This window comes from Drosophila kikkawai, chromosome 3R (assembly GCF_030179895.1).
Source record: "Drosophila kikkawai strain 14028-0561.14 chromosome 3R, DkikHiC1v2, whole genome shotgun sequence".
Classification (NCBI taxonomy): Eukaryota; Metazoa; Arthropoda; class Insecta; order Diptera; family Drosophilidae; genus Drosophila; species Drosophila kikkawai.
The window spans coordinates 19,920,967-19,934,352 of record NC_091731.1 but is presented as its reverse complement, the minus strand read 5'-3'; the positions used below and the strand labels follow the sequence as shown (position 1 = coordinate 19,934,352).

Below are 13,386 nucleotides of genomic sequence, written 5' to 3'. Positions count from 1 at the left end.
TAAGATCTATAAATAATTCTTTTATTTATATCAGTTTCTTAAAGTCCCTTAATTATTTGTAATACTTTAAGTACCGAAAAATTCCCTCAACTGTTAAGAAGTTCTCTCAAAGAACCAAAATTTAGGTGTATTTTTAAGACGGCTGCTTAAAAGTTTTAACAACTAAACGAAGTGTACTTGTTTTGAATATTCCGCCTTGCATAAAAGTTTAATCGAATCGCCTGTCAGCGCTGAAAACTGTCCACTGGCGGTGTCTGCTGGGTGTCCACGTGGTCGTTCACCCTTGACTTCCTCCCGGCCGCTTCATGCGACAATGTTGGCACTTTTTGTGTCGTTTTTTGTGTTTTATTAAACCTTGTTTCATTTCCCCGCAGGATGTTGGCAAGTTTTCATTGCAGCTGCAGTTGCAGCTCGACGATGCGCATATCCTGCCCGAAACACATCCTGTCTGGACCTGCGGACAGCGGACTAGTATCCATGTCACAGCCACCGCAAGTCCGTCAAAAAACTTGGACGGCTTGACGCCTCAAATCAAAACTTTTCACATCTACTGCTCCACTGCTCACACACAAATCAGAGTTAAACGCGTTCATTAAGCAATTTTCAATTCAATCATTTTCACTTTCATATTTTTCACACCACAGCCCGAAAATTTCATCGGGCCCCAATGCAAATTTGTCGTAAATTGTTGTAAATTACTTAAGCCAGCCAACGGAGCAGCAAAAGAGGAAACTTTCACTTGGCCAGGCAGGCGCACCATCCATCCGGAGGATTGGAGGGTCGCTACCATGGATGTGAATGTGTATGTGGAGCTGGGGGCTTCCTTATGTGGGTCAGCCGCCCCGAGAGCATCAAACTCTGCCTCCCATTTCGGGGCAATCTCAAACGGTTCGTGCTTTTGACACTTTGAGTTCAAATGGCAATGCACGCCACGGCAATTTGGCTCCAATCTCAGTCGCCGTCCGAGAGATGTGCGCATTGATAAGCGCCGTGAACTTTGAACCCGAAGCCTCCAGCACTCAAATTTGATCTCTTCTTTTTGTTTCTTGCCCCTCACAGTGGCGGATTTATGAATTTTTTTAACGTACTTTTTTATGAAATATATAAAGCTGTTTAGGCTTTTTAATCTTTATAGTTTATTGACAAATAATAAACTAGGCAATCTATTTAATATTAGTTTAAATTTAGTTTAAAGATATACTCAAAATATAAGTACATCTATAAATTCCCCCAAAAAAGTAGTACCTATTTTTTGTTGTTGAATTGATAGATTTTTGAAGCAACTTCAAGGAGTTACCACTGTACTATACCCGGAACCCCTACTCCACCTCAGATCATCGACTGACCGCCTCGGTCAGCAGTAAATAATACCGATGAAACGCGGTTTTCGGTCAGCAAATAGGCGGCAGAGTCGTGGGATGGGAGGGGATAATGGGAATAATGGGAGCTGGGACCTCGATGAGGTTGTTGATACCGACGACAGCGCGCCCCTTTGTGCTCTGCGCCGTACGGAATTCAATGCGAAGAGCGCAGCAGGAACAGCACTCGTGATTAGCACATAAAGTTATTTTTATTTAGTTTATTTTATCCAGCCAACTGCTGCTGCTGTGGTTGTTTGCCCTGTTTGCGTTTCACGCTTGACATTTTCCGCCAGAGCTTATCAGAGCCAAACACGACCAAATACGTTTCTAATTAAGGCCCGCTTCGGAGATCCACACATCCAGATCCAGGTCACGTGTATTTGCCTGTCTGATTACGTTTTTTTCTTGTTTTTTTTTTTTTCTTTTTTTGTGCGGCTGCTGCATTCTGGTTATCAAAGATTTCCAGACCCTCGACCCGTTCCCCTTTGGCTCCCGCTCTTATCACTTATCAGTGAATTTTGTGCTGAAACAAAAGTGAATCGATAAGCAAGGGCAAATGCAAAATGCAGCAGCAGGGAAAAAAAACCGAGAATGAGGTTGACAAAGGCCAACTTAAAATGTTACTCGGTCTGGCATTTTCCTAAGCCTCTCTTGACACTTTTTACTTGCAGTGTAGAGAGACAAGGTGGAAAGAAGAAGTCCATTAGACAGCCCGAAATGTTAATCTGCGTTAATTAAACTTTCAGCCAAAAAACTGTCCAAGTGATCAGAAAATTCTGAGGCGGATGCCATAGAAAATTCATATTTAAATAGCACTGGCACAACTAAGCCCCTAGGAGCTTGCACTTTCCCAGCTATGTGAATGTGTCACTCTGTGGGCCAATAAATTTCATTAACTTAATTGAATTAAGCAAAAACAATGATAATAGTTCGGAATTACCCAACCCGTGTGCTAAATTAAGTATTGTAATCATGAGTTGAGTTGTCAAAATGATAAGATAATTTACTAAATAGGTTGAATCGTAAAAAAAATTGACTAGGTTTGGTATTAAGAAGGACAATTTAAAAATAGCACGTAAGACAGTCAAATTATTATTTTATTAAATAAACAAATGTAATTATTCAGTTCTTGAATTTTTAAGAAATGGCATTTCTCTATTTCTTCTGGTCATATGATGATCCTGAGCTTAAAAACCTATAAGCTTATACTTTTTTATATATTCTAAAAATTAAAAACTAAATTTTAGACCCCCTAAAAAGTGTGTATCCCTTGAAATGTGTACCTGAATTCGGAATTTTATCAACCCTTGGCCAAAAAGTCATTCCAGCGTTATTCATATGGAGACATGGCCATGAATAATGTCAGTTAATTATGCTCCATGTGTGTGTATGAATCAGACCCAGAGTGTGTGACTATGTGGCGGGATTTTCATAAATAAATTTGCACTTAACAAATGAGCAACATAAGCAAATTGTTGCTAAGCGCAGCAGCAACAGGCGGCGGGGAAATTGCAGCTCGGTGAGGAGGAAAATGGAGAAAAAACAACAAGGAAGTCCGTAATACAAAGCATGGCTCAATGGGAGAGAAAGATAGCAGCAATTTGAGCTGCCAAACAAGGGCGAGCAACAACGACAAGAATAGCAGCCATCTGAACGGCGGAATTAAATTTTAATTTTAATCGCCAAAAAAGAATAAACAAAACAAACACATGGAGGAATACAAGGAAGCGACTTATTCATCTCGTATGTATGTATACCAATGCATTTATGTACATTCGTATGTATACATAATGGGGATCGGCGTGCAGACAAATAAATTTCCAAGCAGAAGGCAAACGGCCGCTGTGCAGCCCAACTGAAAATGCAAGCGCACAGCTGCGGTGCAAATAGTAGGAGTCTCACACAAAGCCAACAAGTGAGACTAATTAAATAAATATTTTCAGAGCAAATATAATAATATATAAAGCGAAATGCACTTCCTCATGAGTAAGGGATTTATATTGATGCATGCATTTCTTTATTATTGCAATATTGGCACATGTTCAATGACACAGTTGTACTAATTTGTTTAATAAATCATCTTACTTACGAGTAGTAAAAAGATCTCACTACATCAGCCATCTCAAATTTAAAATAGTACTTGATCTAAAGTGAATTAGGTTCAATGGCCATATTCGTCTGTCCCCAGCTGTAGACGACGCATCGTGGAATTTAATAAACACCGAACACAGAACAAAACAGAACCGAACGCTGGCATAAAGGCTGCGGATTTGTACATAAATCCCTGCGAGACGATCGCCAGAACCTCAGCAACAACAGCCATGGAACCCAAACAACAACAACATGTTGAACAGGTCGCGGACTCCAGGTAAAACGGACAAGGGACAACAACAACAGGCGGCAGGAAGTGTGCGAGTGCGAGCGAGATGGCGTCGATAAGGCAGTGCCACTGATAAATATCGATAAATGGGCAAGCAGCGCAGGTAGTGGAAAAGACCAGAAAAACACCAAAGGAAAACTGAAGAGGAGGATAGATAGTAGGAGTAAAAAGATGCTGAGGGGGGCGCGACAGAGTAACAACGAAAACAACAAACCAAAAATACAGAATAACCAAAAAAAAAACAACCAAAACAGCGAGCCACAACACAACTGTAAAAAATGCAACAAGAAGAACCTGCTTGTAAAGCAACAACAAGGAGAGAGGGAGAAGGCAACAAGAACACGAAAAACAACGCGACAAAGTAATGGAAAAAATTGTTAGAGGCAAGAGTCTAAAATTAAAACAAGCGCGAAGGAGATAGACATACAGAGAGAGAAGGACGGAGATCCAGAACGAGTTGGCGGGAGCGAGCAGGAGAGTGCAACGTATGCAGTTATTCATGTGGGCGCAACAGCAGCAGTTGTTGTTGTTGCTTGCCATTTTGGAGGCCTGCACAGATGAAAAGTCGGAAAATCGTGTAGAAAATCAAATTGCAAAGTCAAACTCCACTTGGACCGTAATGTTGTTGCTTTCGCTTGTTATTTGTTATTGTTTTTGTTATTTTTTGCTGCAATCGTGACGTCAGGGCGCATGCGTTAAAAACAGAAATGCAGCTTTCCTATTTAGCCGTCATCTCAACAATGTTATGGCGTCGCAGCATCCTAAAGGGTATCCCCATTCCGACACAATGTTGGCAACAGTTTTCTTCGAGGGCTTTCCACTTGAGTTTACATTTTCCCCTTAATGCCCACCCCACACTTGGAGGTGGACGGAAATAGAAAGCGGCTATCGAAAACTAGTCATCTGTTAATCCAACTGGAAAAAGGGTATCACGAGGATTGAATTAAGTGGGCTTCAGGCTTGCATACCCCTTATAAAGTGGGGATATCGAGAGTGTGGAACCATTAAAGTATTTCTAACAAAGAAATCCAATAGAAACCCCAGACAAACCCACAAATTTCATAAAAATGATAATAAAATTACTCAAACAACTTAGCATATGGTCGTATTTTCAGTGCTATTTCAGGGAAATAAAAATTGAGTCTTATCAAAAATATTCTGTTAGATAAAATGCAATAATCTTTTTGAAAGCAACCCTATTATAATAATATTTGGTGGAAATTTCTCTATATAGCATATTATCGAACCATGTACTTTTATATTAATATAAAGTGATCTTTTATGTACTTTCACTTATTTATCCACTTATTTAGAGCATATTATCGTTTTATTAATTTAAATATGTTTCCAAACCTCTTCTATTTATGTAATCTCTTGCAAAATGTCTCACTCATTGTTATTCTGAATATTACAAAGGGTATAGAAAAATCTAATTTTTCTTAATTTAACCAAACTTGCTTTATTTATTTTTATTTGGGTAAATTTTGTTTTTGCTTTGAGGAAAATATATGCGGCACTGCGTTCCAGAGTTTGTAGAACTCTTAAAGGTTTCGGTGGTGGAGACAGTACTGGGTTTGGTAGTGGTGCACCCCGAAGGGGGTGTTTTTGTTCCAGCTGGGGGTGGCTTCGGTTTGGCGTCCCCTCTCCAAAGAAAGAAATGGAGCGGAGGCCAAGAGAAGCACTGACAAAATGCGCACATATAAATAGAATCTTGCATTGCGACGTAGTAGCGATTAACCAAAAAATACAACAAAAAAAAGAGCACACGAGGAAAACAATTATAAATTGCGTTATAATTTCAGTGATATGGAAGCGGTGGGAACGTTTATCAGCCAGCGGTTTGGGGTCTGGGGTTCATTAGACCCAAATGCAACGCAAATCCAAGTTCTATATACGAAGTACATTCAACAATAAACAGTGTCTGTGACGGACATGGACGCTAATTGGGCTGTCAAACGGGTTAATGACACCGATATCAGTGGCGGGTGGGGAAATTGGTCTGATTGATAGGAAAAGGTCTTTGAAATGGTGAAACTCATATAATATAAAGTCTTACAGGTTTTTCTTATTTCAAAATAAATATATAAAAACTTGTTCTAGCAAGACAGCGGATTGAAGCGACCGTTATAGATCATGCGGAAAAGCTGATGCTTGAATATGTTTAATTACTACTTAATTATTTACAATTACTTACCGTTTCACCATTTTGTTGGTTACCCCCGAGTTGTTTTCCTGCTGAGTGCCAATATCAACGGATCTGTTATAATCCAGTTTTGATGTAAAGATTTTAATGCGACGGAAATTAATTTTGCCGATCTTTTTGGTAAACCTTTAAAATAATGAATAACGGATAGGTTGTATTATTTTATGTTTAATTGCTTTTTGCACCGCGTAGACGACTTTTACTTCCTAGAATTGGAATATTCAGGGGGCGCAGCGCAGCAGGAGTCCAATTGGAAAACAAAGCAGACACGAAAACAAGAAAAAGAACAACAAATGGGAGAGCGAGAGCGAAATAAATGCCTCAAATGAAGTATGTACATAATTTTATTTATATTTCATGCGTTAATTGCTTTGCTTTTTATTATTCTGCCTGCCGCGGCTGCGACGCCAACGCAACGATTTAATATGTATTCTTGTTGTGGTTTTTTTGTTTGCTTCTTATTTCGTTGCACGGAAAGGCACTTTATTGATCCGCTTTCGCCGTAATTATATTCACGTTTCTGCATTGAGTGGAAAACGGCGGAGATTAGCACGCAATATGAATGCACTTTAGATTCTTCCCCCCATCCCCAATCCTCCGCCGCTTTTCCGCTTTTCCACTTTCCTTGCGGCGCTTAGTCACTCGCACACACACACAAAATATTCACTCTGCAGCGATTTGCATTCGCCTTTTCATTTTTACCTCTCGAACGCGATTTATTCAGCAATTTCTGCCCTGCCCCCGCTTTTATTTATATTTTTGCTATATTGCACACTGAGGGACTTGGATTTTCCCGTGTTATTTTTCTATACACATAAACAAAGCTCGCGGCGTTTGGCTTTTCTGCATCTCGCGCGCGTTCTCGGTTGGATTTCGCTTCGGTTTCGAACGCCTTGGCAATTTTCGACTCGCTGCGGCTTCAGTACGCCTCCGTGTTATTTTTGTTGTTAATTGTTAACAATAAAGCAGTGCAGCAACAACAAATACAGCGATGCGCGATGAGACTGTGCGGGCGGTGGTTTTTTTTGCGTTTGTTGAAGCAGTGTGGCCAGTGTTGTCACATAAAACTGTTTGCCCAAAAACCGTGAGACCGTCAGTGAATAGTTGCGAAAATACCCTCCTTCTGGTTGTGGATAATATACTAAAAGGGAATATTATGAAATATGGTACTTTTAAATACTAAAAAATTGCCCTAACTGTGTTGCCAGCTTAGCTTGTTTCAGGCTGGATCTAGTATATTTGAATTTGGAATAGCCTTAATATTATATTACAGCAATAAATAAATTTATTTTATAAAATAAATGGTTAAACATGTTCCTCCAGCCGACACTCAACTGGAGTCTTTAGAACCGCAGGACCTACAGCAACATGAAGCCGATGGTTTCTCCATTTACCACTGGATCAAATTGAAGAAATCCGGGCCCTGAGGTGAATTCACATTCCATTCGCAATTCCTTTACCATTTGTGGCAAGGAAGATAAGAAAAACCTCCGAGCCGCCCTTTTCCTAATTTAAGCTATTTACAGCTTAAAAAAAGTCCACTGGTGTATAATTTAAAAATATTATAGAAGTATAATTATAAATAGATTATATAGAAAGGCAGAAAACAAAAGATAAGAATACACTGTAGTCAACTAAACTGAAATTGAATATTTGCAATCTATTTAAAATTTCACAAAATGTAACAAAATGTTACCAATGAACCTTATCGCAGTGAAGTAATTGATATTGAAAGTTGGTATCTTAATTGCTTGATATGCAAGAAAGACATAATCATCATCTTAAAACAGATTTTACCAGCACCGAGGAATACACTGGCACTTCTTGAGCTACGAATTAACAGAATATATTTTGCAATGCCAAACTACGATCACACGGGCGGTGCTCCAGTGGCCAACCCAGCTTATCGGCTACGAATCTTACGACTATTATAATGGTTGTATGCATTATGTGGATCAGGCCGGTGGGCTTGGTGGGGGCTCAGAACTCGCTGCTCTTGCCGTCGCAGGCCACGATCTTCACTTTGTCCACCTTGACGAATTCGTGCACCTCCCGGAACTCCACATCGTTGAGCATCAGTGTCCAGACATTGTCGCAGAATCTGTACGTGTTCAGTTTGCCAGCCTTGAAAGTCACCCGCGCCTTGACCCTCTGGTTGAGGGCGTTGTTGATGCTCTTGTCGAACTGCAGGAGCACCTTAAAGGCCAATCCTGGTGTGATCTGTCCGTACTGCAAGGCGAAAACCCCGGATTACATTGCGATGTTTTTGCCAGCTGCCACCATTTTGTGGGCGAGCCAAACCTCACCTGAATCAGCTCGTCAAGGCTTTCCTGCAGGGTGTTACCCAGCGTGGTGTTGCGGTAGAGCTGGTAGGACATGGCACCTCCGTTTCTATCTGTGTATTGTTTTTTTTTTAATAAATTTTCACAAAGAACCAAAGAATGCGAAGCAATAACAGCAGTGTGGCCAGATGAAAATTTGGCTTACCCTAAAAAATCCCCAAAAACGCAAAAAACGCAGAAACCCTCATGAACGCGCGGTTTGGCATCCAGTGCTGCCCATAACTTCGTTTATCAGGGGTTTTAAACTATTCTAGAGGGCGCTGCAGATGCTTGACCGTTACTATTTAAACATAAAAAGAGATGAGATCAGTCAAATTAGAGTTTGATTTGTAACGTAACATAATGATATCATATATTATTTGAAGGATATATAAACCTATACAGGTTATTGCTCCGAAATCTATTAATTCGGTTTGCCTCTTCTCATTTTTTAACGAAAATCTAACGGGTTTAGGTATTTATCTCTGCGAGCACACTGAGTGAATCCCAAGTAACCGATGCACTGCCGATTCCCAGAAAAACCGAGATCATTAGAAGATGAGCAAGTATCAGGTGCGGACTTTGAGCGAACCCTGATAAGGACCGTGAACTGAGCTAAGTTTTATAAACACTAGATAAGCACTATTGATTGGGTTTATTAATATTCATATTATCTATGTACATATTTCATTTTCGAATCAACTAAAGCATACATATGTTAGTTATTTTTATTTTAGGGAGATGAATAAAATAAAACTGGTTTTCGCAGAAACGCACAGCCTTTGTATGTACATATGTATGTACATGTGGCTCTGCTTATGATGCTGATCAAGAATATTCATACGTACATCCTCTATGGAGTCTCTCTACACCTTTTTTTACCCTATGGGTTCTGAGTATAAAAAATAATACACATCATCCCAGAAATTGTACAAAAAGCACCATAATAAAATACTCAAATGTGCAAATAATAATCAATCAAGCGTACGCTTGCATATTTGTGAAAGGTGATTTCCCTGTTATCAGTGAATCCCAAGTGCTTACCCCGTCTGTAGACGCTTGAAAAAAAAGTTTGAGCAGATAAAGAAACCGGTATTAAAGGGCAAACGAATTGAATAAATTCAATAAACAGATTTTAGTCTCATCCGAAACACCGCTCGACGCAGTTCACAGAATATAAGATGAGCAAGTGGATTCTCGCCGTGCTGTTCCTCTGGAGCTATTCTATTACTCAAATATTTGCCGAAGAAGGTAAGCGTTTTGCTTTAAAAAAATGTTTGAGATTTTTTGTTTGTTTTCTTTGTTCCCAAAACATGAGATTATTGGCGGCACTGCAGCCCATCCGAAAAAGTTCCCAGCGGCAGCACGCCTGGGCTATCGCGATAAGGCCCGAAATCAAACCACATGGTTCTGCGGTGGCACATTGATCAGCAAGCGAGTGGTTTTGACGGCTGCCCACTGTTTCTACACAGATATGTAAGTGTTTAATCATAAGTTAAACTATAATTCTAATTACAAATATTTCCAGTGGAGCGGTGAACGTGGTCCGGTTGGGAGAACTAGTCTTCAACAGCGACAAAGACGATGCCCAGCCGGAGGATTTTGAGGTGCTAAAATTAAAGGAGCATCCAAGTTTCAATTATCCCGCACTCTACAACGACATAGGACTCGTCCATTTGAGTCGGGATGTGGTATTCAATGCTTATAAGATCCCCGCCTGCCTGCCCTACACCAGTGGCCAGCAGCTTCGTTACTTCATAGCCATCGGCTGGGGTCTAACACATGCTACCCGAGGGCAGCAGTCCAAGGAGCTGAGAAGAGTGGACCTCCAGAATTTTGGAGTGAGATGTGCGCAAACTACGGAACGGAACGAGGATCTGCCCAATGGATTCGATGAATTGACCCAGTTGTGCGTGGGATCTCCGCAGCACAAGGACACCTGCAACGGGGACTCGGGCGGGCCCCTGCTCATTCGCCATATTGGACAAGGATGTGCCTACCAAGTCCTTGGTATAACCTCAGTGGGCATAGCCTGTGATACTCCGGGCATTCCCAGTTTGTACACAAAGGTGTTCTTTTACCTTGAATGGATACGAAGTGAAATGAATGCTATTTAAATTTCAAATTAGTTGATTAGTGAAATAAATTATTTAATAAATAGTAAAATGATAACGAACAAATTAACAATAAAACGCAACGTTTTTACCATTTAGTTCTCTGTTTTGTTTTTACTCTTTATTTGTTTTGTGTGTGTGGTTTTCCGCTAAGAGTGATTCCATTTCATGTTTTTCCGTTTTACAATTATAATTTTACAATAGTTTCAACTAAATAAATAATAACAATTTATAAATATAATTTCTCTTACTTCTTCCCTCCCGTACATCGCATGCTCGGCTTGTTTATAAATAATTTGATCGCATCGAGTTCTAAACAACACTTTCTGGCATAAACAATAATTTGAAAAATCGTTTTTGATTTCTTTGATTTGATGTTCAATTTGCTTTCTTGATCATTACGCGGTGTGTTCAACTTAGTGGCTATAAATACCAGCTAATGCTACCTAAATATATATAAATATATAAAAATAAAGGTCGAGTCTACAAATTGCAACGAAATAACAAAAAAAAAACCTATAGAAACCGAGGATCTATATGCAATAAATAAATACTTAAGTACTAACATCTGTAGCTTATGTACAAAACAATGTCAAGTTTTCTAAGAAGCCAAAAACCGATTTGCTTATTGTGTTTAGAACCCTCTCTCTCTCTCATCCTTTGTAACTCGATTTCCATTAACATCTCTTTGCTGTTTTATTGTCTATTTCAAAGCGCCGCCCGGCGCGACGCAACTAAGCGGGGGAGTCTGGCTGTGAACCTGGTAAAGAATACATACGAAACAAACTCCGGCGGCTGAGGATGACATCTATATGTATAACACTAAACTCTATGCTCTGGTATCGTATGTGTGGATAGCTTTACGCGACTACTACTTGTGCCCGATGACGAGCGTGTAGTTGGCTGTGCTGACTGTCGACGACAACGCCGACAGTGCTGGTCATTTGGCCAGCTTGAGGATCTCCGTTCGGCCAGCCGGAGTAACCGTGGCAGTAGCTCCCACTCCCACTCCCACTGCTGCTGCAGTTATTGGTCCAACTCCCGATCCCGTTGCGGGCGGAGCCGGTGCAATGCGTATGGGCTTGGCTCGCTGCTGCTGCTGCTGAGTGAAGAGGCCACTCAGTGTGGCCGCCGTGCTGGCGGTCAGCATCATGCTGGAGCCACCACTTGTGTTGTTGGCCTGGCGCTTGCTCCGCGCCAGTCCATTTATTTTGTTATTCGTTGAAGAGGGCGACTGCTGTTGTTGCTGCTGTTGCTGCTGCTGCTGTTGAAGATGATATTGTTGTTGGCCGCCAATTACGGCTGAAGCGGCAACTGCTGATGAGGATGTGGCTGCGGCTGCGGCTGCAGCGGGTGTCGAGGAGGCTGAAATGTTATCCAACTCAGTCATTGCTTCTTGTATGGCCCGCTCGAGTTGCGAGTTCAGTTTGCGGCTCCTTTCGTGAGGTGTTTGTTGTATGTGGTTCGAGTTTTTGGTTTCAGAGGTTGGTTGGTTGGGTTTTCGGGTATTCGTTGGGGTTGTTGGTTGGTCATGATGATGATGATGATGATATTGCATACACACACACACATGGAGTTACACACACGTTGGGGTGTTGGCAGAGGGCAGGGTTTAATTTCAGGTTTTGGTTCAGCGCATTAAAAATAAAGAAACAAGAATATTAATTAGCAAAATTAAAACAGTGAATGTGTAAATAATAATAATTAAAAAAAATAATAATGCATTTTAATGCCAATTCAATAGCTAAACAACTAGAATTCTATCTACTTTTTTGAAGGCTTAACAAATGTAAAGGCTGCAAATAAATAAACTACTAAATAAATTATCTAAATTGCTAAGACTTGAAAAATTAACTACAAACTATAAACAGCTTAAAAAATTAACTACGACAATAGCAAAACTTGATTTTTGCAAAACAATTTTATTAAAAAAAAAAACAATACCTAAATAAGAATACAGCAGGAATTCAACGATATACACTCAGGGGACCACAGAAATAGCTGTGCTTTTGAAATCAATGGAAGTACTGTCCAAAAATATACTACAGGACTTCGAAGGATTGCCAAAAGGGTGAAAGTGAACGATAAAAACCCTTAATTTGTGTAGGCAATTAATATTAAGAGGTTAACATAAATTTATCTTAACGATATAATCAATCAAATAGTTCACAAAATATTTACATTGTACATTTTTTCGTTAACATCGACATTCTGTTCAATATTTTTCGATAAATCCAATTTCGATATATACATATTCGATTTATATCATATCGAGCTCGTTATTTCAAAATAAAACAATAATTGCTAAAGTGATTTCCAATCCACCCAGCTATTTCTGTGGCATCCTTTATATAAAAATAAGAAAAAGGTTGAGCTACATTGCTGGTGTTCTGGTGCTCCGCCTAAAGTTCCCTGAAATCCATTTGCTGTCCCCTGGAAGCTCTAAAAGATCTCTTGTTGTTTGATCCCCCCCTGTTCTTTGATCCCACCCTGCCCACGATCGATGCTCACTTTCTCGTATCCTTTTGGGCTTTGTGATGCGCTTCGAGACCCTCGGAGAGACTCTGCAACGAGTTGACCGGTATCAGTTCGGAGGTGGAGCGACCGCCGCCGCCAAACCATTGGACCCACACATGATCAAACTGTTGCGACGGCGTGCACACTCCGTCGGGCATCTTGACGATCTTACCGGGCCAGGCGGGATGGCCACGGGCCGGACCCCAGATCAGTTCCCCAATGGCAAAGGAGCGCGGCGGCATTAGGAAGTTACCACCTGCCCCGGGCGTGGGCGTGGCACGGGCAGCTCCTCGCTGCGGTCGACGTGAACGCTTGGTCGGCGTCCTGACCGCCTCGACGACGATGGCTGGCGCTGGTTCTGGTATCGGAGTGGCTGCCGTTGCAGTTGTTGTGGGCGACTCTACGAAAGGCACACACACTCACATAGAGACTTGGGGGCTAAGGCTGTGGTTACTCAGTTACAGAGGCGATCCCAGGCACCAGCGGGGGA

The 13,386-nt window shown here is 40.9% G+C and overlaps 4 protein-coding genes across 14 annotated transcripts in view; 1 reads left to right on the top strand and 3 right to left on the bottom strand.

Annotated features, from left to right (window-relative positions):
* Pli (E3 ubiquitin-protein ligase pellino) overlaps nucleotides 1-7,008 on the bottom strand; it is a 31,332-nt gene extending 24,324 nt beyond the window's left edge. Inside the window, exons 1-2 of the mRNA XM_017167970.2 lie at nucleotides 6,647-7,008; nucleotides 5,936-6,070 (exon numbers count right to left, since the gene is read on the bottom strand). Coding sequence (XP_017023459.1) covers nucleotides 5,936-5,946 — 11 coding nt within the window. The 5' untranslated portion in view covers nucleotides 5,947-6,070; nucleotides 6,647-7,008. The remainder of the gene's footprint in view (nucleotides 1-5,935; nucleotides 6,071-6,646) is intronic.
* A 757-nt stretch (nucleotides 7,009-7,765) lies between these two features.
* TfIIA-S (general transcription factor IIA subunit 2) lies at nucleotides 7,766-8,419 on the bottom strand. Its single transcript, XM_017167972.3, has 2 exons — nucleotides 8,251-8,419; nucleotides 7,766-8,173 (listed from the first exon to the last, which is right to left on the bottom strand). The coding sequence occupies exons 1-2, from the start codon at nucleotides 8,320-8,322 to the stop codon at nucleotides 7,925-7,927; spliced, it is 321 nt and encodes a 106-aa protein (XP_017023461.1). The 5' UTR covers nucleotides 8,323-8,419; the 3' UTR covers nucleotides 7,766-7,924.
* A 964-nt stretch (nucleotides 8,420-9,383) lies between these two features.
* On the top strand, nucleotides 9,384-10,477 carry LOC108075504 (serine protease snake-like). Its single transcript, XM_017167971.3, has 3 exons — nucleotides 9,384-9,516; nucleotides 9,582-9,741; nucleotides 9,794-10,477. The coding sequence occupies exons 1-3, from the start codon at nucleotides 9,447-9,449 to the stop codon at nucleotides 10,380-10,382; spliced, it is 819 nt and encodes a 272-aa protein (XP_017023460.1). The 5' UTR covers nucleotides 9,384-9,446; the 3' UTR covers nucleotides 10,383-10,477.
* Nucleotides 10,465-13,386, bottom strand: part of sba (six-banded) — a 30,128-nt gene continuing 27,206 nt past the window's right edge. For 7 of the 11 annotated variants that reach the window (XM_070286454.1, XM_070286453.1, XM_017167964.2 and 4 more), the window contains 2 exons: nucleotides 12,891-13,296; nucleotides 10,465-11,815 (listed from right to left, as the gene is read on the bottom strand). In XM_070286454.1, the coding sequence (XP_070142555.1) occupies nucleotides 11,320-11,815; nucleotides 12,891-13,296 (902 nt within the window). In that variant the 3' untranslated portion in view covers nucleotides 10,465-11,319. The remainder of the gene's footprint in view (nucleotides 11,816-12,890; nucleotides 13,297-13,386) is intronic. The other 4 variants (XM_070286458.1, XM_017167967.2, XM_017167968.3 and 1 more) reach the window with 2 other exon arrangements.

Bases quoted from the DNA above. Each gene is read 5' to 3' on its own strand.
- TfIIA-S (XM_017167972.3), bottom strand. From the start codon at position 8,322: ATGTCCTACCAGCTCTACCGCAACACCACGCTGGGTAACACCCTGCAG. The intron at 8,174-8,250 runs GTGAGGTTTGGC...TTCGCCTTGCAG, and splicing joins GCCTTGACGAGCTGATTCAG to TACGGACAGATCACACCAGG.
- LOC108075504 (XM_017167971.3), top strand. From the start codon at position 9,447: ATGAGCAAGTGGATTCTCGCCGTGCTGTTCCTCTGGAGCTATTCTATT. The intron at 9,517-9,581 runs GTAAGCGTTTTG...TCCCAAAACATG, and splicing joins TCAAATATTTGCCGAAGAAG to AGATTATTGGCGGCACTGCA. The intron at 9,742-9,793 runs GTAAGTGTTTAA...AAATATTTCCAG, and splicing joins CACTGTTTCTACACAGATAT to TGGAGCGGTGAACGTGGTCC.